The 26,889-nt window shown below is 42.0% G+C and overlaps 1 protein-coding gene across 4 annotated transcripts; it reads left to right on the top strand.

The window, feature by feature from the left end:
• The first annotated feature begins 568 nt into the window (after nt 1-568).
• RNF19B (ring finger protein 19B) lies at nt 569-24,963 on the top strand. 4 transcript variants are annotated; one of them, XM_036855577.1, is made up of 9 exons: nt 569-1,644; nt 13,959-14,164; nt 15,697-15,841; nt 17,208-17,370; nt 17,821-17,935; nt 18,915-19,055; nt 20,000-20,207; nt 22,984-23,115; nt 24,098-24,963. In XM_036855577.1, exons 1-9 carry the CDS (start codon nt 1,013-1,015, stop codon nt 24,117-24,119), a joined length of 1,764 nt encoding a protein of 587 aa, XP_036711472.1. In that variant the 5' UTR covers nt 569-1,012; the 3' UTR covers nt 24,120-24,963. The 4 variants fall into 4 exon arrangements, with proteins under 4 accessions (XP_036711472.1, XP_036711445.1, XP_036711462.1 ...); XM_036855550.1 differs by having other exon boundaries at nt 574-1,644; nt 24,148-24,963; XM_036855559.1 differs by having other exon boundaries at nt 580-1,644; nt 15,700-15,841; nt 24,148-24,963.
• The last annotated feature ends 1,926 nt before the right edge of the window (nt 24,964-26,889 follow it).

Below are 26,889 nucleotides of genomic sequence, written 5' to 3'. Positions count from 1 at the left end.
TGAACTGCCTACTTTGCGACTTAGTTTTCACGAAGAGAGAAGTAAATTTCTATCGTAAGTCATTTTTTTTCTTTTGTTATTTGCAACTGAGTATAATCCTAACTGATACATTCCCATTGCTGTTAAAGTGGCTTGCTTGCCTCGCATTTGTAAGTCTGAATCCAGATCTTCCCCTGGTCAAAGCAGTGAGGAACCAGCAAAAGAAAGGCACCTTCAGGCAAAAAAAATGCTGGGCCTCCTTCCACAAATTGTAAGTAACGAAGCTACCAGGAGGTAAGAATGGGAGGTGGGCCTAGGAATAGTTTATTAGCTCACAGAGACCACTGAATGTTAGATTAAGGGATTTGGACTTTGTTCTATAATTCTCTTGCAGATAGGGGGACCCTGTCTGTCTTATCTAATAATGCCTCCACTTAACAGATGCTCAATGAATATATTCTTTATTAATTAAAGCTTAATAAACAACAACAAAATAAGTGTTGGAAGGTGGACCAGCTCGGAGTCACCATCTGATTTACCCTTATCTGCTTTTTACAGATGGAGTAACTGAAGTATCATTTGCTGCAAGTGGCAATCGGCCCATCCTTGAGGAAAGGCAAACCGTAAACTCCACCTTGCGGATGATGAGGGTCGGGGCGAAGGTATTGTAGGAGGAGGCCTAAAAAGCAGTCGGGTTACCGTCTCCTCAAGATGGAGGTCCTGGAATCACCTGACCCCGAGGAGGCGGGGCTCCGCTCTAGCACGCCCAGCACGCCCCACCCCGCTCGGCCCCGCCCAGCGACCCCCTCCGGGCGGGGCGGCGCGGGTTGTGAGGTCTCTTCGCGAGGCGCCTGCGCAGTGGGCAGCGGCGCGCGGGGCGGAGGCTTTATAACCACTTCGTCGCTGACTCTTGGTTTCTATCTCTGGGAGGGCGGCTGAGGCGGCGGCAGCGGTCGGGACGCCGGCTGAGGGGGCGCTGAGGCGTGAGCTGTGGCGGCGCTGGGCGCCCCTCGCTCCTCGGCCTCTGGGGGCCATGGGCTCCGAGAAAGACTCCGAGTCGCCGCGGTCTACATCCCTGCACGCGGCTGCGCCCGACCCCAAGTGCCGCAGCGGCGGCCGGCGCCGGCGCCTCACCTTCCACAGTGTCTTCTCCGCCTCGGCCCGCGGCCGCCACGCCCGGGCCAAGCCGCAGGCCGAGCCGCCACCCCCGGCCGCGCCGCCGCCGATCGCCCCGGCCCCTGCCGCGGCCCAGGCCCCGCCGCCTGAGGCGCTGCCCGCCGAGCCGGCCGCCGAGGCCGAGGCGGAGGCCGCGGCGACGGCGGGGCCCGGGTTAGACGATGAGGAGGCGGCGGAGGGCGGCGGCTCGGGCCCGGAGGAGGTGGAGTGTCCGCTGTGCCTGGTGCGGCTGCCGCCCGAGCGGGCCCCGCGCCTCCTCAGTTGTCCGCACCGCTCGTGCCGGGACTGCCTCCGCCACTACCTGCGCCTGGAGATCAGCGAGAGCCGGGTCCCCATCAGCTGCCCCGAGTGCAGCGAGCGACTCAACCCGCACGACATCCGCCTGCTGCTCGCCGACCCACCGCTCATGCACAAGTACGAGGAGTTCATGCTGCGCCGCTACCTGGCCTCGGACCCCGACTGCCGCTGGTGCCCGGCCCCGGACTGCGGGTGAGAGCGGGGGCGTGGCCCGGGGGCGGTGGCCGCGGTGGTGGGGACCTGGGGCCTGGGGCTGGTCACCGCGTGTGACCGGCCCCAGGGGAGGTCCTCTGCGCACCGTCTGTGTGTGTGTGTGTGTGTGTGTGTGTGTGTGTGTGTGTGTGTGTGTCCCAGCGTGGAGGGAGAGGTGAGGGATGACCAGGGGGAGGGAGGGCCAGGCGGCAACTGCGGCGAGCCGGTAACCGCTAACCATCCGCATGCCCAGAGAGTAGGGTAAACGCACCCAACACCCCACCCCTGCCCGAGGGCTTGAAGTGGGGGCTGAGCAGTCGGAGAGAAGGGAGCTGTCCATCAAGTCAGGAGGCAGGGAGAGGCCGTGTTTGGTCGGATGCATGCCCCTCTGTCCAGAGGTAGGGGGTATGTCTTAATGAGGATGGGGAGGGGATATCTGGCAAAGGGTGGAATGAGAATATCATTCTGAGGGGGCAGCGCTTTGGAGGGGTGTGTCCATTTGGCTAGGGGCATACTTTGAAGCGTTTCAGGAGAAAGGGTGTTCTTTCTGCCCACCACTGCTGAAAGTTGGAATGCAGGTGACTGAAATGGCACTAACGGCAAAGGACAGCTCCCAGGCAGCGCTCTGGGGGCACCCTGGGCATTGTGGTGTGTCTTCTCTGCCAAGCTATTGGGGGGCCCCCTGTGGTTCTTACAGTGCTGTCTGGGCAGGGTGCAGAGCAGACAGACCCTTTCTTTGTCCAGAGAAGCAACGGGGCACTGAAAAGGATGCCCAGAGGTTGACATGGTAGGAGAAAATGTGTTTCCCAGCTCCTCTGATCTTGAGTTCTTGACGATGCACCATGTGTGCTGACTTTTTAAGGTCAGTGAGAAAATAGGCAGTAGATGCAGAGACATAATACTACCAGATTTCACCATCTGGAGCATTCAGTGGAGACCGTCCCCCCCCCCCCCGACCCTTACCTTTTAAAATCTGATTGTGTGTTACTGTCAGTACATCCCATGAACGATTGCATGCAGCAAAGAGGGGCGTCAGACTGTGCCATTACCTGCTCTGCGACCTAGGACAGATCATTTTATTCTTGTGTGTCATGTTTTGAGGACAAAAAGATGCTAGGGACTCCTAGTAAAAAGCTGAGTGTTCGTTTCTTTCAAAGGAGTTAAGAAAGGCTCTTAATTGTAGCCTGTATATCAAGGCTGTTTTAAGATTTCCATGATTCTGCTTTTTGTCTCCTTCAAAGGAAGCTGACTTAGAGTGTCTAGGGGAGTAAGATGAGTTATTTTCTTCTATTTTTCTGTTCTGACAAACTTGTTTAGAGATGGATGTGTTATTTAAGCTCACTGAGTTGGGGTTTCTAAATTACTTTGAAGTGTTATGGTCAAAGGTTGGGGCATTTAACTATGGTAGGTCACTTTCACTTTCAGTTAATAAGTATCAGAAAGAACCTCCTAGGCTCTTGGAAAAGTTTGCTTATATCTGGAGATCTGGTGATCTTCCTAGCCTTAAGAGGTTAATTTACGTGGTATTGACGTTTTACAGACACTATTGATCTATTTTCTGAACCAAAGGAATATTTACTTAAGAGAACACTGCTTGATTAACTTTGGAATAGTATATTAACTCCTTTTTCAGATGTGAATTTCCTTGAATTTTAACTGAGAAATGTGACATCACTGATTATATTTCTGGAAAAGTTCTCTTTTTGTTTTTATTTCTCTGAAGTCAATCTCTGTCTTTGCTCACATCAATAAAAATGGACAGGAATTAATTTACAATCTTGATGATGACAACTCTAAACCATTACTGATTTGGAAGTTAGTAAAAAATTAGGTCATTTCTTATATTAGCCAAGTATTGGATTACTACCATCCAGAGGTTTTTTTTAATTAGGTAAAAAACTGTAATAATTTTAATATAATCTTTAAATGTGTTATCTGTGGGTTTAAAGAAGGTGAAGTCTGGGAAAAGCAAGCAAGCTAGCATCTGAGTATCTATGTGTCAGGCATACATAATTTAATTTGATCCCTGCAACATTGTAAAATAGATTTGATCTTGCTTTACAGATAAGGAAACTGAAGTTTAAATGAATTGAGTGACTTGTTTAGGGTCATATAACTAGTGGGTGGTGGAATCAGGCTTGGAACACTGGTCTTAACTCCAACCAAGGCCAGTATTCTTTTCTCTCAAAGAATAAAAAGCTTTAAAAAAGCATAGGCTTATCAGCATTATTGGGGATGCTACTGTTTGGGTCATTTCATCAAGTGTGGCCTAAGGACAGTGTTGAGAGAGCCAAAAATGCTAGAATCTGGTTTCTCTTCTGATTCTTATTGTTAGCAGCCTATTACCTACTTTATTTTTCTTACCTGAAATAGGCCTAATCCTTTCCTTACTTGAGAGGCCTAATTGATATTTTCAGAGTGTTTTCAGAATTCAGTTGAATGTGTTAGATAAACAAGTAGTAACTTTAAATTTCTGTCACTTCCCAAATAAGTGGGGATGTGGCCAGTGGTTTTGCCACCTCTTTTTAATGTCATGAGAAAAATAGCTTGTTTTGTTTTGTTTTCTTTTAATCAAACTGTTCTATTCTTCTGGGTCAGGTAAAAATCATGGATGAGAACTAGAAGAGAAGCCTCAGACCCCAGTTGTCTCTTCTCATACCTGACCATCTTTACTGCCTGCAGATTAAGTTCCTGCCAGCCAAATTTATCAAGTTCTTTTTTGCTCTCTGTGTGTATATCTGTGTATTTGGCAGGGTGAGGGAAGCATATAAGTGATCTGATCATTAGTTTTACTGTGATTACTCATGATAATAAGAACACTATATGTTAAACAATTCATTATTTGTTTATAAAATATTTGTGGAACAGAGAAAAGAATCTTGAATTTTTCTTTTTTCATACTTAAATACAATTTTATTTTATTCATAAATAAGGGAACTGATTTCTATGGGAAAACATTCACATTATTATTAATATTATTAAGTACAATATTACCAAGTGCAATTTTTTTTTTTTTTTTTGCTGTACGAGACTGTGGGATCTTAGTTCCCAGACCAGGGACGGAACCTGGGCCCACAGCAGTGAAAGCGCCGAGTCTTAATCACTGGATTCCCAGGGAATTCCCACCAAGTGTAATCTTTAAAACATACTTTCAAATGAGATAAAATTAACTCAGAATACAGATAACTGACATTTTTATAGTCCTTTATAATCTTCAGACTATAACTTCATTCAGAAATAATTTCATTTTAGTTCCATACAGGTAGATGGTGGTAAACTCATTTTATAAAAGAGAAGCCAGTTCAGAAAAGTTTAAGTGTGGGACCCAGTGTCTCACAGCTGATAAATGGTACAGTTGATATGCTACCCCTTAGAGTCTCTACTTAAGCACAAGGTCTTTTCAGAAACCTCCAAATCATGTAAACATGTAATGTTTTCCTCTCAAGTGCCCTGTTGCCTATCTTTAAACCCCTTCAGAATCTCTAGAAGACTGAGGGGTGAGCAAAGGAGACGACAGAATATTTCCTGGCATACAGGGGGCAGATCTTCTGTACAGATGAATAGGAGATAAGGCTGTCTTGACCTAAATTCTTTGTGCAGGTCCACCACTCCAGCCTGTCATTGCTGCCTCTGTCTCCTGCAGAGTCCCCCGTCCCATCTGACTCCGGAAGGTAGTATCATTTATTGGCCTTCCTAGATAACTGAGCTGGATTATCCCATAAACAGGAAGCTTCTGTTTGTTTCTTAACACTTTTATGAGGGAAGAGCAAGCTCCCTGAGCAAGACAGATTTCTCAGTCAGTGAGGGAGGATTTTTCCTTTCTGAAGCCTTCCTGAACCTCTTCTCTCTCTCTCTTTTTTTTTAAAAAATATAATTAATTTATTTATTTTTTAAAGGTGGAGATGGGGAGCTTTTTTTAAAAATGTTTATTTATTTAGGCTGCTCCGGGTCTTAGTTGCAGCACATGGGATCTTCGTTGCAGCATGCAGGCTTCTTAGTTGCGACATGTGGACTTCTTAGTTGCAGCATGCAGACTCTTAGTTGTGGCATGCAAACTCTTAGTTACGGCATGCATGCGGGATCTAGTTCCCCAACCAGGGATCAAACCCGGGCCCCCTGCATTGGGAGCACAGAGTCTTACCCACTGGACCACCAGGGGAGTCCCCTGGACCTCTTTTCTTAATTTAGCTCTGTACCTTCATTTTCATAACTCTTTATTCCCCCTACAACGCTTCTCGCCATTTACATCATCCTACAGCCCAATATGTCTTTCTCATGTTTGCCAGAGTACTCATTCTAAAGTGGAACATTTTATATCATTCCCCTGCTTAAAACTGCTCATACCTGACCTACAAGATGACTTCTTATGTTTTTAAGAACTTATTCTTTATATGATCTATCCTTATGATTTAAGACCCTTTATGGTCTCCAACCATCTTTTGATCTTATTTTCTATTTTTCACCAACATCAGTATTTCCCAAGGTATAGGCATTACTAATGAAAAGAAAAATGTTTTATGATTGAATAAGCTTGGGAAATGTTGGATTGAACAAAATAAAGCAACTCTATTTCTGAGCTCCTTAGACCCTTTAAAAAATACTAATATACACTGTAAATCTTGTTAATGCTAATATGCAAATCTTCAGTCTGGTGTAATTTCAATAAACTGAGATCACCAGGAAACATGTTTTGTTTTGTTTTGTTTCGATGACATCTTTAAAGCATACCTGAAACTTTCCCTATTTGCAGTTTTCTAAACTCCTTGAATAGTTATTCTGTCCTGCCTTCTGTTACTGTCCTTATTTAACACTAAATCTTGTGCTCTGAGTAAATTGAGAGCTCCTCTAGACTAGGATATCTATATTCCAACTTTTTCTACAACTCTGAACAAAATCTTTCAATTAGGTCCCAGAAGAATGGGATGAATAGTTAAATTTTTGACACGGGAGATAAAGAATACAAACACGACAGTTTTGAGAGGAGAAACAGAAAAGAGGAGGGTGTGCAAGAAGAGGACAGACAAGTAATCATTAAACAGACACTTTTCAGAATCATATGGTGTTGAAACTTAGGTGAGTACTGGGTATTACACAAAGGACTTAGACATGGGCCTCTTGACAGGGAGTTTGGCCTGGTAGAGGAGACAGATAGATAAGTAGGAAGATAATTATAAATGCAATGTAATATATACTAAAGAAAATACAAGTGTTCTTATAAGATGGATGGAAGGTTTTGCATGATGGTGTCAATAAAGACTTCGTGGAGGAGGTGATATTTGATCAGGGCTTGAAGAATATGAGTAGAAATTTATACCAGACAAACAAAGATGAGGGTAGAGAAAAAGGTGTCTTAAACCAGAATGTTATGAGCAAATGCATGGAGGTATAAAAATTCAAGACTAAGTCTGGAGTCTTGTTTGGTTAGCCTCTAGATGTACAATATGGGGAACATGATCTGGGAAGTGACTTGAGATCCATCTGAAAAGGTAGATTGGATTCAGATTTATAGGTCTATCTATGCCATGCAAAGAAGTGTAAGTTTGAAGGACTTTTTTCTTTTTTGTTGAAGGATTTTAAGCAAAAGAGTAACATCATGATAGATAAACTTCTGGAACCGGAATTTGGATTGGAGTAGGGAATAAAGAGACTGCAGTCTCTTGCAGTTGTCTGGTCAAGAGATGACATGGGTTTGAACTAGCGCAGTAAAAAGGAAGATAGTAAGAGTATGGCTCATTGTGACAACTTGGCCCATGTTTTCCACCCTTATATACACTCAGGGTCTGTTTGTAAGTGATTATATGGCCTGGAACAGTGAAGTACAGACATAATATAGGAACACATTTCTTTAACTCCCAGGGTTTGTTGGAGCATAATCAAATTCATACTATTGGGAATTTTTCCCCCAGGGCTGGAGTAAGGTAATGCTGTGGTCTAGCTTGTCACACATTATAATGTTTCTCAAGATAGGAAATTAACAAAATTAATAAAAGTTGTATGAACTTAAGGGGGGGAGGAAAGGATGCTTCTGTGTTCTTAGCATCATGCAATTTCCTACACCTTCCATTTAGCTTCTAATTAGCAGACCTGAATGCTCTGTTCAGCTAAGAAGGCAGAGTAGGAGAGAGGCTCCAGTGTAGGACATGGAAGAGAGGGAACAAGATAGTCAAGGCAGTTTTGGTCTCAAGGATGAAGGGGTTTTTTTGACTGCCTGGGGTAGAAGATTGCCCTATTCAGAATTTAGGAGTTTGCTCCACAAAGGGGCTTAAACAGAATTTTAGGATTAAGTTATACTGCTTGACATAAAGAAAGCCAATAGATACATGGATAAGTTTAAAAGATTGCTTTAGGGAAAAGTAATGGCCCAGGAGAAGAGCTAAATGACCTGGGGAAAGTAAAAAACCCAAACAGGAGAGGGTCTCTATCATTCATTCCACACAGGTATTTTAAGCATGAATCAGTGTGCTAGACCCTGGAGATTAAAAGATGGTTGATACTTTTCCTTGTCTAGTCTGGTTGGGGAAGCATACATATAAACAGATAATTACAGTATAATGTGTTAAGTATTGTAAAGTAATTATGCACAGACACAAAGTGGGCAACCAACTGCCTGGAGAGGTTAAGTGGATTTTATAGAGAGGATGACATTTGAGCTGGTTCTTAAATGGATAAGTATTTGCCAGGACAAGAAGTAAGGAGAGGACGTTTCGAGGCTGAAAGGAATAGAATATGCAAAGGCCAAGAAGTAGGACAAAACGCGCTGTTTATCTATAGCATAACTTTTGGGGCAAGATCTCAAATGCAGTTTGTTTTTTTAAAAACTTTATTTATTTATTTATTTATTTATTTATGGCTGTGTTGGGTCTTCGTTGCTGCACACAGGCTCTCTCCAGCTGCAGCGAGTGGGGGATACTCTTTGTTGCAGTGCGTGGGCTTCTCATTGCGGTGGCTTCTCTTGTTGTGGAGCACAGGCTCTAGGCGTGCGGGCTTCAGTAGTTGTGGCGCGCAGGCTCAGTAGTTGTGGCTCGCAGGCTCAGTAGTTGTGGCGCACGGGCTCAGTTGCTCCACGGCATGAGGGATCTTCCCAGACCAGGGCTCGAACCTGTGTCTCCTGCACTGGCAGGCAGATTCTTAACCACTGCACCACCAGGGAAGTTCTCAACTGCAGTTTTAAAACATGTTTAGTTTAGTTTTTTTTTTAATAGAAATTTATTATTTATTTATTTATTTATTTAATTCATTTATTTTTGGCTGCATTGGGTCTTCGTTGCTGCGCATGGGCTTTCTCTAGTTGCGGCGAGCGGCGGCTACTCTTTGTTGCGGTGCACAGGCTTCTCATAGCGGTAGCTTCTCTTACTGTGGAGCACGGGCTCTAGGCGCGTGGGCTTCAGTAGTTGCGGCACTCGGGCTCAGTAGTTGTGGCTCACGGGCTCTAGAGCACAGGCTCAGTAGTTGTGGCACACGGGCTTAGTTGCTCTGCGGCATGTGGGATCTTCCCGGACCAGGGCTCAAACCCGTGTCCCCTGCATTGGCAGGCGGATTCTTAACCACTGCGCCACCAGGGAAGTCCCAAAACATGTTTAGTTTTAAAACATGTTTAGTTTTAAAACATGTTTAGTTTTAAAACATGTTTAGTTTTAAAACTCGAAGGCTGCAAGCACCTATACTTCCATTTTAGGGATAGAATCTAAGGTTTGGAGATTTTAATTAGCTCAGTGTCATGCAGTATGAGTCAGGGGCAAGGAGCCCAGACCAGGCACCCAAAAACAGGAATGCCAAGTCTCGTGCCCTGAGTAATTCTGTGTCATGGTAATAGGTTGCTGGGGGTTCTTGAGTATTTGGGGTTATTTTACTTCCTTGGAACCAAATTCCACACCCAAAATTGACATTGTCAATACTATCAAATGTTCTTTGAAAAAAAAGAAAAATCTGTTGATAAATATTTACTTCCACCATGTGAGGTAGGAATGGATCATGAAATGCTCAAGGCTTCCTGACTGGCAGTCTATCTAATATGTATTGTCAGAAGTTGACTTAATAATTTTCTGAGATCATCCACTACCTTTCTCATTTAACACAAAGTAGCAAGCAAGTCACTTTCTTCAGGAGAAACGTTGTTTATCTTTAGTAGTTATATTACAACTAGGTGGGATAAATTTGCTCAGAACTCCTACAGGATATGAATCATTTGCATTCATACATTGACCTCTTCTCACTTTGCTCTTTCTGAGAAGAGTTTTAATACAGCCTGTATTATGTAACATAGATGATACCTTGTCATCGGTAATTTCAGTGTCATTCTCAAATCAGCTTGCAGAATCTATGATGAACCTGAGAACTTAAGTTGCTATCGTGAACATCTAATGTACAATCAAATAAGCAAACAAACCATAGAATAAATCTAAGAAAATGTTATTAGTCTTTTGTTTAAGCTGTTTGAGGTCTTTGACTATTGGAGTAGAACATGGAATAGGTGACAAAGCCCCGATGGCAACACCTAAGCCTGAAATCATTGACCTAAAAATTGTTTGAACTTTCACAGCTGCTGTCTTCCATTCTTCATTTGTTTGTTTAAATTACTTTTTTTAAAAAAATTATTTTAAACAAGTGTCTACTTGTTTGTGCATTTAGTTGACATTTTTAGAATTAGTCAGAAAGGCTAATAGTTTGTAAATATATTGGATTGTTTGTAGGAAAGTATTCTTGGTAAATAAACATGAATTATAAGAAGCAGTTGATACTGGTGCTGATAGATTCTGAATTGTCCATCTTTACTAAGAATATGTGTCAGAAGGGATTGCGGGGAGATATGGCCATATTCTATGTTAATTCATAAGATAGATGAGTGGTATTCTTGGATTCTGGAACCTGTCAAGAAAGAAGAGATTTCAAGGTATACATTCAAATTGGGGAAAAAATTTTTTTGGAAAGATAAAATGAGCTTTCAATAGAAGTTGATCACGAACCCATCTATGTTCATTGTCTCTTAGTCTGTCGTCAGACCAGCTTCACTATGAAACTTAAAAATGAAAATGTATTGAAATCATAAAACTCCTAAAAGAAAACATACGCAGAACACTCTTTGACATAAATCATAGCAATATTTTTTTGATCTGTCTCCTAAAGCAGAGGAAATAAAAGCAAAACTAAATGGGACCTAATTAAACGTAAATGCTTTTGCACAGCAAAGGAAACCATTGACAAAGCAAAAAGACAAACTACTGAATGAGGGAAAATATTTGCTAATGATATGACTGATAAGGGGTTAATATCCAGAATATATAAGCAGGGAGAGGGTGTGGAGAAAAGGGAACCCTCTTGCACTGTTGGTGGGAATGTAAATTGATACAGCCACTATGGAGAACAGTATGGAGCTTCCTTAAAAAACTAAAAATAGGGCTTCCCTGGTGGCACAGTGGTTAAGAGTCCGCCTGCCAATGCAGGGGACGTGGGTTCGAGCCCTGGTCCGGGAAGATCCCACATGCCGCGGAGCAACTAAGCCCACGCGCCACAACTAGTGAGCCTGCGCTCTAGAGGCTGCGAGCCACAACTGCTGAGCCCACATGCCACAACTACTGAAGCCCGCGTGCTTCTCTGCAACAAGAGAAGCCACCGCAGTAAGCCCGCGCACTGCAACGAAGAGTAGTACCCACTCGCCGCAACTAGAGAAAGCTCGCACGCAGCAATGACGACCCAATGCAGCCAAAAAAAAAAAAAAAAACAACTAAAAATAGAGCTACGATATGACCTAGTAATCCCACTACTGGGCATATACCCTGAGAAAACCATAATTCAAAAAGAGACATGTACCACAATGTTCACTGCAGCACTATTTACAATAGCCAGGACATGGAAGCAACCTAAGTGTCCATTGACAGATGAGTGGATAAAGAAGATGTGGCACATATATACAATGGAATATTACTCGGCCATAAAAAGAAACGAAACTGTCATTTGTAGTGAGGTGGATGGACCTAGAGTCTGTCATACAGAGTGAAGTAAGTCAGAAAGAGAAAAACAAATACCGTATGCTAACACATATATGTGGAATCTAAAAAAAAAAAAAGGTTATGAAGAACCTAGGGGAAGGACAGGAATAAAGATGCAGACGTAGAGAATGAACTTGAGAACACAGGGAGGGAGAAGGGTAAGCTGGGACGAAGTGAGAGAGTGGCATGGACTTATATATACTACCAAATGTAAAATAGATAGCTAATGGGAAGCAGCCACATAGCACAGGGAGATCAGCTGGGTGCTCTGTGACCACCTAGAGGAGTGGGATAGGGAGGGTGGGAGGGAGACGCAAGAGGGAAGAGATATGGGGATATATGTATACATATAACTGATTTACTTTGTTATACAGCAGAAACTAACAACATTGTAAAGCAATTATACTCCAATAAAGATGTTAAAAATTTTTTTAAATAAAAAATAAAACAAAAACAAAATATATAAGCAGCTCATACAAATCAACATCAAAAAAATTTTAAAAATGATCCAATTGAAAAATGGGCAGAAGACCTGAATAGACATTTCTCCAAAGAAGACATACAGATGGCCAACAGGCACATGAAAAGATGCTCAACATCATTAATCATCAGAGAAATGCAAATTAAAACCAAAGTGAGACATCACCTCACACCTATCAGAATGGCTATCATCAAAAAGTCCACAAATAACAAATGTTGGCAAGGATGTGGAGAAAAGGGAGCCCTCATACACCATTGGTGGCAATATAAATTGGTATAGCCATTATGAAAAACAGTATGGAGGTTTCTCAAAAAATTAAAAATAGAACTACCCTATGACCCAGCAATTCCATTCCTGGGTATTTATCTGAAAAAAGAAAAAAAAGACCAACACAAATTGGAAAAGATACATGCACCCCAATGGCAGCATTATTTACAATTGCCAAGATATGGAAACAACCTTAAATGTCCATCAACAGATGAATGGATTAAAAAGACATGGTATATATACACAATGGAATACTACTCAGCCATAAAAAAAATGATATTTTGGGGCTTCCCTGGTGGCGCAGTGGTTGAGAATCTGCCTGCCAATGCAGGGGACATGGGTTCGAGCCCTGATCTGGGAAGATCCCACATGCCGCGGAGCAACTAGGCCCATGAGCCACAATTACTGAGCCTGCGCGTCTGGAGCCTGTGCTCCGCAACAAGAGAGGCCGCCATAATGAGAGGCCCGCGCACCGCGATGAAGAGTGGCCCCCGCTCTCCACAACTAGAGAAAGCCCTCGCACAGAAACGAAGACCCAACACAGCCATAAATAAATAAATAAACCCAAAGTTAAAAAAAAAAAAAAAAAATGATATTTTGCCATTTGCAACAACATGGATGAACCTGGAGGGTATTATGCTCAGTGAGATAAGTCAGACAGAGAAAAAAAAATACTGGATGATATCACTTATAGGTGGAATCTAAAAAATAAAACAAACTAGTGAATATAATAAAAAAGAAACAGACACACAGAAATAGAGTACAAATTAGTGGTTACCAGTGGGGAGAGGGAAGGAGTAAGGGACAGGATAGGGGTAGGGGATTAAGAGGTACAAACTACTATGTATAAAACAAATAAGTTACAAGGATATATAGTACAACAGAGGGAATATAGCCAATATTTTATAACTATAAATGGAATATAACCGTTAAAAATTGTGAATCACTGTGTTGTACACCTGAAACTTGTATAATGTTGTACATCAACTAAACTGCAATTTTAAAAAAGTATACTTGCTTTAGTTTTTGCTATTGTACTTTATTTTATAAATGTTCTATCCTTTAAACAAATTCTAATTTCTCTAAATATATCAAATCATCAAAAGGAAATAGTTTTGTACCCTTATTTATGAAACTTGCTGGGACAAATTGCTCCTAAAGCAGCTTAAACTATGACTGAATACATGCTAGAAATTCAGGCTGGACTCCCCTGGAAGTCCAGTGGTTAAGACTCCACACTTCCACTGCAGGAGGCACAGGTTCGAACCCTGATCGGGGAACTAAGATCCTGCATGCCATGCACTGCGGCCAAAAAAAAAAAAAAAAATTCAGGCTAAGTATGATATTTTCCCCTACTTTTTCAGGAGGTAAATATGTGTTTTTAGAATCTCAAGAAACAATTTACTTTCTCACACAGAATATTTTACAGTTTGTTAGGTGTGCTCGTGCATGTGTTATTTGTTATATGTGTGTTCTTTCCTCTGCATCGTATGAAGTGGTGGGGATACCACACAGTGTTACCCCACTGGGACTGAGGCATGTCTTAACTTACTTATATCTCTTCCTGTTTCCTTACCCAGGTATGCTGTTATTGCCTATGGCTGTGCCAGCTGCCCAAAGCTGACCTGTGAGAGGGAAGGCTGCCAGACTGAGTTCTGTTACCACTGCAAGCAAATATGGCATCCAAATCAGACGTGCGATATGGCCCGTCAGCAGAGGGCGCAGACATTGCGAGTTCGGACCAAGCACACTTCAGGTCTCAGTTATGGGCAAGAATCTGGACCAGGTATGAGTTGGCATTGTCTCATTTGTCTCTTTATTGATATTTCATAATGTGAGCCCAAAGCTGGGAGAGATTACCTTACTCAAGGATTAGAGAACAGAGACTGTTTGTGTTTTGTTTGTTTGTTTTTATAAATTTATTTTTATTTATATTATTTATTTTTGGCTGCATTGTATCTTCGTTGCTGCACTCGGGCTTTCTCTAGTTGCGGCGAGCGGGGGCTACTCTTTGTTGCAGTGCACGGCCTTCTCATTTTGGTGGCTTCTCTTGTTGTGGAGCACAGGCTCTAGGCACGTGGGCTTCAGTAGTTATGGCACACGGGCTCAGTAGTTGTGGCGCACGGGCTTAGTTGCTCTGCGGCATGTGGGATCTTCCCGGACCAGGGCTCGAACCTGTATCCCCTGCACTGGCAGGCAGATTCTTAACCACTGCGACACCAGGGAAATCCCAAGTGCAGAAACTATTTGGTAATACTTTCAACACTGTATTTGGTATGTAGCGTCTCTCTCTGACCATTTATAGGTTGTCCAACCCAGGTGAAATTGGAATAAAGCAAAACTGAATTCTGTAGTTTCTACCTTCTTAGTAATATGTCTCAGATTGGAGAGCAGTTGGGTCCTTTAGCTAGGGGCTTTTTCAGAACTTTCACTGTGAGCAGAAAGACGTTTAGTATTAGAACTGTACTGTTTTCCTACCAGCTTTAAGTACATCACTGGTTTTGGAAATAGGGTACAGATTTAAGGAAAGGAAATAATATTAGTATGGATTAATGATTAACCTTAAAAGGAGGAATATCACACATTCAGTTCCAACCTTGACATGTCAGAGTGAACCTCTTTTAAAATGTCAGTGGGTTTATTGCCTTTTATAAGTGTGCTTTATTTCACTGATGTCATTTGAGAGAAGCTAGTAGGAAAGATTTTACCATTCACTTTTTCCTGGCACAGTATAATCTCCTAAATTTTCTTTGTAATAAGATAGTTCCTAGCTTGCTGTGAAAATTACCAGGTGTATGCTACATAGCATACTCAATTGTTTGTAGGATTTGAATTTTAAAGTATCATGAGAAGGAACTGTGGATTATGTTAACAGCAAATCACAGTGATACTTGTACCTGAGAAATGAGTTTCCTGAACTAAAATTTTTCAAGACTTAAAGCCAAATGCAGGCTGCAGACTGTTCTTCCTGTAGGACTGTGCTTTTAATTCTGCCAGCCTATTGGCTGCTGAAATTCCATTTTTCTTGGAACCATCTTTCTCTCTAGGGAAGTCTCCTTGCTCAGAGTGTGGCTCTAGTGCTGTGTAAGATGCCAGATTGGGGGATAGGCAGCTCAGTATGAGACAGGATCCATTTTATGAAATTTCCTGAGGTCTAGACATAGCCAGCCTTCCAGTGAAGTGGGTTGCACAATTTGGAATCCTCAGTCAAGAATTCTTGACTGCCTCTTCATTTCTTGTGCATACTCCTAGGAATAATAAAATCAAACGAGGTTTAACTAGGGATATTTTTCTACCTATTCTTCCTCCCCCACTTAGCAGATGACATCAAGCCATGCCCACGATGCAGTGCTTACATTATCAAGATGAATGATGGAAGCTGTAATCATATGACCTGTGCAGTGTGTGGCTGTGAATTCTGTTGGCTTTGTATGAAGGAGATCTCAGACTTGCATTACCTCAGGTGAGATGAGAAAGTGTCTATTGTTTTTATAGTCTTGTTCTCTTACTGATTTAGGGAAAAGGATGTCAAAGAAACATCATTGTCTGTCCTCTCATTACAGCATAAGGAAGCTGTAAAAAGTTCCTCTGAAACACCCTTCCAGTCATGTTTTTCTCCAGCTCAGCAACTTCCAGTGACTGTTTTCCATTACCTTCCAGATAGAGTTCAGTTTCCCTAGCATGGCTTTTAAGGTTTTCTGCAGTCTGGCCCCAATATACCTTTTTCCATTTTGCTTTCATAAATGCTATGTCCCAGATTATCTGTGTCTCTTCTGTGTTATCTTACCTCCATACTTCTTCATGTTCTTTCCTTCACCTAGAATGCTTTCTAATCACTTCACCCCCCAGCAACCCCCTTTTATCTCAACTGTTCAGTTCTTATTCAGCCTTCAAGGGCCACTTTAAATGCCATTCCATCTCTGATGCCTTCCCCCAGTTTTTTCTGCCTCATTCTTCTTTACTGACATTCTTTAAATGTTCTATAAACATCATCATGACTTTTACTTCATTTACGTGTCTAATTTTGTTAAACTATATTAAGAGTCTTCAGGCCAGTATTACCTTTTTACAGTTCCTTGGATGTAGTAGTCATTAAAATATTGTCCTGAAGGAGTTAATATTTACAAACTTAACATTCATTGTGTAGATGAAACATCTTCATTTCCAATTTAGCAAACATTTGATTACTTACAGTATACCAATTATTGGGGACACAGGGGTGCGTAAGACATGATCCCTACTTTCAAAATTACTTACTCTATCTAGTAGAGAAGACAGTACAAAGGCAGTGGACAAAAGTGGTTGGACTCAGAAGGGCTGAGTGTAGAAGTAGCCAAACTCAGAGTATGAAACTGTCATAAAGGGTATGATGAAGTCTTTTTATATCCTATCCCAGGAAGATGGTTTGCAGTATCTACATATGCCAAGAAAACTATGCAAATCAGAGAGAGTTCATTAACTGCAGGACACAGTATGTCTGGATGAGATGTCAAGTGCATAGACTATGCAGGATCCCATGTAGTATCACTCAAAGAAGTAGGTTCAGTTTGGTGGGTTAGAGAGGACAGAGTGCAGCAGAAAAGAATGGAAAAGAGGTTTCAAGTCTGGAGGCCTGCCTTTACGAAAAAAGAAAAAAAAGTAAAGAGCCAGAACTCTAATAGTCTGGCCTTGTCCTTTGCTCCCCCTTATGTAATAAATTCATTTCTTGTAACCTCTTGTAACTGTTAATCACTCCTATAGAAAAGGAGGCTCTTGCTCTTATCAAGCTCTCTGATGACAATAGCTGCATTTGTAATATTGACATTAACTTCAGCATGTTTCCTCTGTAGCCCCTCTGGCTGTACATTCTGGGGCAAGAAACCATGGAGCCGTAAGAAGAAAATTCTTTGGCAGCTGGGCACATTGATTGGCGCTCCAGTGGGGATATCCCTCATTGCTGGCATTGCCATTCCTGCCATGGTCATTGGCATTCCTGTTTATGTTGGCAGGAAGGTAAGATATGTTGAGCTCTGTGCATGTTCCATCTTCAGGTTTGTTGGTAAAGGTTTGAAGGAAATGGAGAGGAGCTTATGTTTCAGAGCTGCTTGAAAACCAGCTGGTTCTTAAATAAAAATAATTTCTTAAATGGATTTTCATAAATCCCCAAGAGATCTGAAAGTTCTTATTAACATCCCGGGCCCGGTTTGTCTCAGTGACTTAAAGGTAAAATGCTTACTTCACTCCCCTGAGTTACTTTGTCTCTTCTTATATTAACTTTTTCTGTATTAGTTTATATCATCCTGGTCTGAGTTAGATTAAAATGTGAGAAAGATGTCTCTTTGACATGGGGGAATATGTTTTAATATAGATAACTTATAAGGGAATATTCACTTATCCTTTTTCTCCCTAGCAAAAAGATTGATGTCCTAACCTGCTGACCTGGATTTTCTTTCTTATTCTTAGATTCATAGCAGGTATGAGGGAAGGAAAACCTCCAAACATAAGAGGAATTTGGCTATCACAGGAGGAGTGACTTTGTCGGTCATTGCGTCCCCAGTTATTGCTGCAGTTAGTGTTGGTAAGAAGCTAGCCAGGACCATGACTCCTCCCCTTACACGACCCACTCCCATCAGCTTTCTGGCCTTGCAGTTTAGCCAGCTGGCCAGATGTTTCACCCTGGATGCTCCTGCATTTTATGTCAGACCCACCTTGGGAGTTTATTAGGCACTATTATTATTATCAGCCACACTAAAGTATCAGAGTTTGGAATCTTTCATTCGTAAGTTAGTGCCTAGAACGCCATCTGGCACATAAAAAAGATTGAATTAAAAAATATTACTTTAAGGCCTAGTTTTTCACCTTTCCTCTTCCTTCTCCACTTGCCACGGAACCCACAAAACAAAATTACTTTTGATTTGCTTAATGCCTCACAGTATTTTGGGAGGCATGAAGGTCTGTTTTAGAATAATAATAATATAATATTTTCTGAGACTCTCCATGTGCCAGGAGCAGGTCTGAGTGTTTTGCCTGTATTAATTTATTTAATCCTCACAGTAGCCCAGTTGTAACAGAAAGGTGCAGTAATTTGCCCAAGGTCGCTTAGCTGGGACATGAATTAAGGCAGTCTGACTTCAGAGTCTGGGCTTTTAACAACTAAGCCATTCTGCCTTCCACAGCAGCAAGATTTTGGAATTAACACTCTGGGGGGATCCTAAACCCTAGGAGTCACTTATTTAATGTTTGATTATTGATTGATTCTTGGATTAGCACTTCAGCAGTGAATGGAAGGGGGGAAATGAAAGCAACATATATTTACTGTGCTGAGCACTGTACATACATTGATCATTGGCAACTCTAGGAAGATATGTCCAAGGTTATAACAGCTGGTGAATTGGAGACAGGATTCTAATCCAGGCCTTTCTGATTCCAAGTCCAGTCATCATTCTGTCTTTCCTTGGCCCTTTATAAAGTGGTTTGTCTATGTTCAGCCCTGGGAAGGAGAATTCAGGGCAGCTGCAACCTGATGGCCTGCTGACATGTTTCCTTATCTTCCCCAGGTATTGGTGTCCCTATTATGCTGGCTTATGTTTATGGGGTTGTGCCCATTTCTCTCTGTCGTGGAGGTGGCTGTGGAGTTAGTACGGCCAATGGAAAGGGAGTGAAAATTGAGTTTGATGAAGATGATGGCCCAATCACAGGTAAAAGGAGAATTTTAATTTCCCTTTGAATTTATGGAACACAAGATAAAAGTCAGTAAAATTCAGCACATTTTACAGGGAGATTGACATTGGATTATGTTGGCTAATGAGCTTTATAGGAGGTAAAGTATTTTTAGCTTTTCATTTCTTTGTTCCAGAGTTATTAGGTTAATTCCCCTGGTACTTGCCTCTGTGTGGCAGGTACAAACTAGTAGGACTCCAAGTTACTCTAAGTATGCTGGTAATAGTAAATTACATAATTATAATTATAATAAAGTCTTATATCTGCATGGTACTTTATAATTTTCAGAAGACTTACACAGTTATTATTTTCACTTGGCTTTTACAACAGCTCTGAAGAGAGAGGGCCAGGGCTGTTATTATCCCCAATTAATGGAACCTATTTAAGCCTTTGTCTCAACATCTGTTAAATGGGTTTAAGAGCTTCTGCAGAGCTGGAACTATAGCAAGTCTTCTGACTTATACTTTGATGTTGTTTCCACTTTACCATATTAACTAACCTGGGACACAGAGATCCCCAAAGGTCTTTCAAACTTCCTACTAGAGTCAGCACACAACCTAAGTGTACTTTGAAATTTTCATGTTTAATTAGATGACATCTATAGTGTAAGGGAAAGAATAGGAGACTTAGAATCAGATTGTAGTTTTGTGTGACTAGCCACAGACAAGGCATTTAGTTCTAAGCTTTCGTTTCCTCACCTAAAATTGGGGCTATTAGTTCCTAGTTATTGGGAAGATTACGTGTGAGCATATGTTAAAACACCGGATATGTGGTGGCTGCCTGTAGTAGCTATTCATTAAGTGAATAAATGAGTATTTTTCTACATGAATATTCTCTACTCTGAAGAGTCATTGCAGGAAAATGCCAGACTCTGTTTTGATGCTGTGCTATCATCAATTGAGATGTTTGGTTCCATCCCCAGTGGCAGATGCCTGGCGAGCCCTCAAGAATCCCAGCATTGGGGAAAGTAGCATTGAAGGTCTAACTAGCGTATTGAGCACCAGTGGAAGCCCTACAGATGGACTCAGTGTTGTGCAAGGTCCATACAGCGAAACAGCCAGCTTTGCAGCCCTCTCAGGGGGCACACTGAGTGGTGGCATTCTTTCCAGTGGCAAGGGAAAATACAGCAGGTAAGCAATTTCTGACAGAACCAGCTGGAATTATAAGAGGTAACATATCATATTGAGCCATTTCTCTGTGCCAGGCATGTCTCATATAGCATCTCATTTTGATTTAATCATCAATGGTGTTTTTTTGTTTTGTTTTAACTTTTACAATTAGAAAATAGGCTAGAAAGGTTAAGCGACTTAAAAGTTCTGTGTTTCTTCCCACTGCACCATAGTGGCTCCATATAAAGAATAATTTTTTTTTTTTCAACACAATAATCCTGTGTTCCTGGCCAATCTCTCTCTCTGGTTTTTTTTTTGTTTTTTTTTTTAATATTTATTTATTTATTTTGGCTGTGCCAGGTCTTAGCTGCAGCACATGGGATCTTTAGTTGCAGCATGTGAACTCTTAGTTGCAGCATGCATGTGGGATCTAGTTCCCTGACCAGGGATCGAACCTGGGCCCCCTGCATTGGGAGCACGGAGTCTTAGCCACTAGACAACTAGGGAAGTCCCAATAAAGGATAATCTTGACTTCAGATCCTCCCTCTACTACATTAGGCTGCCTCCATCAGGAAGGGGAAGCATGCATTTTTGTAGAATTCCCAAGACTGTGTCCTCCATTAGACTTATCACTGGCTTTTAGTTGAACAGCGTTTATACTGTATCTTGTTGGCTTATTGGTGCTGTGATCCTTAAAACCTTCCTATTCTGATTCCCATTGGATAGATAAGGTAAATCAATTCTATAAACTTGTGTTGAGAATATGCAAAGCTTTATGACTAAAAAGGTTATGACTTGGTTGGTCGTTTTACCAGTTAGGAAAAACAGAACATATTCAGAGGAGCATAGCAGATGTTACATGAGAAGCAGTTATTTGAACGCACTGGAGAAGAGAGCCCTAGGGCGGGGTAAAGGTGGTACAAAACAAAGTAGGGAGGTAGGGGAGATGCTTGCCTTCAGATATCTGAAGGGCCTTGAACTGGAAAAAAGGATTAAGAGTTCTGCCTCATGCCAAGAGATAGATTAAGACGATTTGGCAGAAGCTAGAGGGAAACTAATTTTGTTTCATTATAGAGACTATAGGAAAAATCTATATAAAGTCCAAAGAAGGGATGGATTACATTAGTAGATAACTGACCTGCCTATCCCTGGAAGTGTTTAAAGTGAGACCAGAGGGCCATTTAGCTATTAGAAGGAGTCAAGCAACAGATGGCAGATGGACTGGATCCCACACCTGAGTGCTTGTCAGTTACTTGGGAGCCTTTTAAAAATAGATGTCAGCACCCTATCCCAGAATTAATAAATTAAAATCTCCCAGATTCTCTCCTAATCTCCTAGGGATCTGTGTTTTGAAAAGGTTCCCCAGGTGATTTTAGCATAGCCATTGCACAGACTAGCATCTGCAAACCACCTAAGGTGATAGATGGCCTTTGTGAAAGGCCTCTTCCAATTCTAACTGTGATTCTATGGCAGAGCTGAAACTAGGACCCAGGTCTCTGACTCAATGTACTTTCCATTGCACTGCCTCATTTTCCTGAGCCATGGCACATTTTTGAAGGGCATCTAAGACTGGAGCAGCAGAGCAAAGACTCAGGCAGCAGGATGGAGGTTGACTGAATGTGCAGCTGCAGGCTGCTGCTGACCTGTCTGCGTGTCATGACTCTGGTTGTCTCGTGTTAGGGGATCCCGCCTGCACACGCTGGAGAACTCACTGCTGTGCTTTCTTAAATCCAACACCCCTGTAAATAAGCAGACATAATTGGAGACTGACTTGCTGAAACTGCAGCTTAGCCAGTCCAGCTGTTCCAGTTCTGTGAAAGCCTTTTATAGGAAGTGAATGAGTCAGATGGGTTTGACTGTGAAACCCATTATGAGGAAATACTTAAGTGTGCAACCAAATGATATTGGAGTCAAGAAAGGAAAAGCTATGGGTCCTCTGAGACACCATTGGGAAAGTTTGCTGCTCTTGTCGGAGGTTGACTCTTATTATGTCCTTTAAGCTCATAGGCTGGGGGTAATTTGATTGCTAAATGTTTAAGTTCCTAGTATGTGCAAGACATGGAGGGTAAAGTGTGAATGAGGTGTGGTCTCTCCTTTTTTGGAGTTCACAGATGAGTGGGAAAGAGGTACATAAATTGATTTAATAAATAGGTAGGTGCTGTGGGAGCACTTAGCAGGAAGTGACTGGTTTGATAGAAGAATGAAGGGAGATGATACTTCCTTTGTTGTTAAGGACTGAGTATGAGTTTGTCACATAGAGAAAGGAATCTTTCAGAGAGAGGAACTAGCATAGGCAAAGCCATAGAGGTATAAAATGTGTATAGGTGAGTAAGGAAAGAAAAAAATTCAGTGTGATTATGATTTAGGACCTATGGTGAGAGATGGAACTGGAGAGAGAGCTTGGAGGCATATCAGTAGACCTTAAATGCCTGTTGGCAAGAGGGAGCCAAGAGAGGGCTGTTAGAGTGATCAGGTTTTTGTCCACGTTGGCACTGATCTGGAAGTTGTTTGACTTGGACTTAGGGCTACTGGAAAGAGCCCAATTGCAGTTACCCACTCGGGAGCTGTTGAGGGCCTGAAGTTAAACAGTAGCAGTGGGGATGGAAAGGAGGGGACGATTTCAATAGATAAATTTAAGAGAGAAGATGTGTGGGCATCTGTTTGAGCTCTTTGACATTTGGAGAAGATCAGATCAACTCAATTTGCAAGAGAATAATGGAAGAGGCATGTGCCAGGAAGCAGACTGTCTCAGAATACCCAGGTCTCGCATTAACTTAAACGTCCCCTCTTTACACAGGTTAGAAGTCCAAGCCGATGTCCAAAAGGAAATTTTCCCCAAAGACACAGCCAGTCTTGGTGCAATTAGTGACAACGCAAGCACTCGTGCTATGGCCGGTTCCATAATCAGTTCCTACAACCCACAGGACAGGTATGTGAACGGTCAGAAGCCTAGGAGAGGTTGCATTTTTTTGGTTGGGTTTTGGCCTTAGAAGCTCAATGCCTCATGTTAGGGCTCTGTGTACCATCTAGTGTGATACATAGTGTGTATACCCTGTGAATTCATCAAGCAAGTTCTTGGTATGGGAGTATTTGGCATCTCTTGATTGATTTTTCTTGTTAGCACTTGATTTTTAGAGGTTGTTTCTTTCTTCCTTTTCTTTTTCCTTTTTTTTTCCTTTTCTTTTCTTGGCTATTGCAACAGTGTAATTATTCACATGGAACTGAAGAGCTAGATTGGTGTCCACTGATGTATGTATGTGGCTCTATGGTTTCTGCTCTCATGTTGCTCTTTGCTTGATGTGGCTCCTGTAGCCTATTTCTCTTTATATTTGAGAAGCTAGTGTATCTGGTATGGTGTGACTGCAGCACTCCCTACTGGAGAGATTCTGGTTTCTTCTAATTGTGGCAGAGAAGTAAAAAGCTGTGACTCTTCTTTCACTTTCATATTTTGAGTAAGATAGTGTGAGGCTCTGAACCTTAGTTGAATTTTGGAAGCTCATTTTTAGTTGTTTAAAGAAATTGGCAGAATAACTATTAAGGACCTACTGTATAGCACAGGGAACTCTTCTCAGTACTCTGTAATGACCTATATGGGAAAAGAATCTAAAAAAGAGTGGATATATGTATACATATGTATAACTGATTCATTTTGCTGTACAGCAGAAACTGATACAACATTGTAAATCAACTATACTCCAATGAAAATTAAAAAATAAAGAAATACAGAAATTGGCAGAGATGTTTGTGTTTGTGTGCGTATTTTAAATCAACGAAAAGCTCTAATTGTTCTTCTCCATCTTATTTGAGTGTTAGGTTAAATTTTATTTTCTCTAAAAGTGAGCTCTATTCTACTATTTACCTATATTTTCGGACTTTCTAATCCTGAACCCACAAACTGCTTTTACCAACAGGTATAGCATGACCCATGCATGATTCAGCAAAGTGGATTTTGTCTCCACAGAGAATGCAACAATATGGAAATCCAAGTGGACATTGAAGCCAAACCAAGCCACTATCAGCTGGTGAGTGGAAGCAGCACGGAGGACTCACTCCATGTTCACGCACAGATGGTGGAGAATGAAGAAGAAGGTGGTGGTGGCGGTGGCAGCAATGAAGAGGATCCCCCCTGCAAACACCAAAGCTGTGAACAGAAAGACTGCCAGGCCAGCAGACCTTGGGACGTCAGCCTGGCCCAGCCCGAGAGCATCCGCAGTGACCTGGAGAGCTCTGATACGCAGTCCGACGATGTGCCAGACATCACCTCGGATGAGTGTGGCTCCCCTCACTCCCAAGCTGCAGCCTGCCCCTCAACACCCAGAGCCCCAGGTGCACCAAGCCCAAGTGCCCATATGAACCTCTCTGCCCCAGCTGAGGGGACGACTGTCTTGAAGCCGGAAGATGCAGAAGCCAGAGTATGAAGTGGAATAAATGCTCCTGTTCTGAGAAGCACACTTGTAACTGCATCTTTTGGAATCTTTTTGTGGGGGCAGGGATTTATGTATTTTATTTCAAAGATTCTCTGGTCACAGGTTTTCCCCAGGGAAATTCTGAGAAATTTGCAATTTCTTACCAGAGGAAACGTGGAAACTTTGCCCTTAGTTCCATCCCCCGTCCCCTTTGCCCCCCCACCCTTTTTTAGTTTTAATTTATTGGTTAAACTGATGGTGGCAATCTGTGAGGTGTGTCAAAGAGTGTACAGATGTATGTGTGTATATTGTATGTATGCTAACATATTACTGAAGGACACATTTTAATAAAGATTTCTGTCGTAATTCAACTCCTCTCATTTTCCTTGGCTTGGATAGTTCTCCGGAGCCAAGTGTTTGAAACAGACCACTACATCTTTAACAGTCTCTAAATCTAAGCTTTCCTAATCCCAGGGAAGAAGGATGGTATTCTAACCAGACTGCAGTGGAGTCATCTGTAAACCAATGACTCCTAGTATGACAGGAAGCAAAGCCAAGCTTAATTTGGACTGTGTAGTCAGACTGAAGAATTAGCTGAGTCAGCCAGATAGAGAAGCTGGAGATTAAAATGAGCCTTGTTTGCCCTCTAGAGGCAGCTGTGCAGTTTTCCTATTAAAGCTTTATTTACCCCTTTCTGCATTATAGTCACTATTAGAAACGTGCTTCAGAGGAGGGAAGGGGTATCAGTTCCAGTGGCTCTTCAGAAATCCCAGTGAATGTTGCATGGTTATAAATTGGGGAACAGAGTATTCTTACTGGATAAAGAAATGTACCTATTCTGCATGATCACCAAGCAATATCCTAGGTGTTTATTATGCTCCCGGGTACACATTCCCTGTTCCAAAAAACTCTCTAGTTTTGCCAATCTAGTTTAAGTAAGAGGGACTAAGGAATCTGACTAGGATTTGTAATGAAAGGAGAGAGGAGGCATGCCATCAAAATCACAACATATTTAATTTTATCTGATCTTATAATTTTGTCAGAATTGAGCTAAGTTAGTGCTATTTGGGGTTTTGGCTGTGTCTAGAATAATGGCCTTAGAAATCAAAGCTCATACATAGTATAGCAGAAGAATTAAAAGATTCATGAAACCTGATCTGAGATTCCAAATCTGGCAGTAATTTACTCTGTGACTGTGTGAGTCAGTTACTCTCTCATGCCGCTAATATCCTCAACTCTCAGACAGTATTTAAGGAGCTTCCAATGCCAAACTTCTCTGTCACTTTAGGCCTGGGCCCAGAGGAAGAATTGAAAACATCCTTTCCCTGAGGACCAGATGGCTTTCTGTTTCCTTTCACAGATGCACCTGCTCTTTGTCTTCCTGGCCTGTGCTTTACTACGATGAGGATGATGAGTCTGGACAACAGCCATCTTGGAGGATTCTTATATCTTGGGCACTGCAACCAGACTTAGCACATTGCCCTGCACCTGGGACAGGAGGTGCTGTTAGTGGACTTTGAAGAATGACCTTTGAAGTGGTCTCGAGAAGAATGACCAAGAGGGTGTCTTTGTGTGAAAAAGGGAACTTGTTGGGAAAAGGGGCAGACTGTATGGAAATCTCTGAAATGCAAATTATCAACTCAAGACTTGTATTTCTCTTGAAGCAGCATGAAGAGAGCAATTAACTTGGATAAAATCAAGGAAGTCTTTTGGAGGGGCAGGAGTTTGCAGCCAAACCTGTATTTTTATCTAGGCTCCAGTTCTTACTGCTGCGAGAGTTGGACTACTTACTCTGAGTGTGTTTACACTTAGCCAAAGTGGGGATCATAATCCTAATTATGGAGTTGTAAGGATTAAGTGAAATGACGTACTGAAAATGCTTTTGTTAAAGGCCCATATTTTTTTTTCTCCTGCAGGAATAAGAAGAAATAAGGGAGATTATGGGTGCCATCTAAAAAAAGCCCAGAGCTCTAGACCAGAGGCTATGAAAAACTAAGCTGCTTCTAATCCTTTGCAACACTGTTGTATCTCCTAGACATTAGATGAAAAGGCCCGTCAGCACCACCTGGAGGAGAACATGAGTAATGCGTGGGAAAAGTTGATTCTCAGTTTAGAAAATGGGGAAAGTTTAATTTCTTACTTGTACAGCGTTCATTCATTCTGAAATACCTACTACGTTTCAGGTATAGGACGCAGCAATAAGGAAAACACAAAATTCCTGTTCCTGTGAAAGTCACACTCTAGTGGGAAAAGACGGTCAGATGTATAATCTGGATGAGGATAAGTGCGATGAAGAA

Source organism: Balaenoptera musculus, chromosome 1 (genome assembly GCF_009873245.2).
Source record: "Balaenoptera musculus isolate JJ_BM4_2016_0621 chromosome 1, mBalMus1.pri.v3, whole genome shotgun sequence".
Taxonomy (NCBI): Eukaryota; Metazoa; Chordata; class Mammalia; order Artiodactyla; family Balaenopteridae; genus Balaenoptera; species Balaenoptera musculus.
The sequence above is the reverse complement of the archived record's forward strand: the minus strand, read 5'-3'. Positions and strand labels throughout refer to the sequence as shown.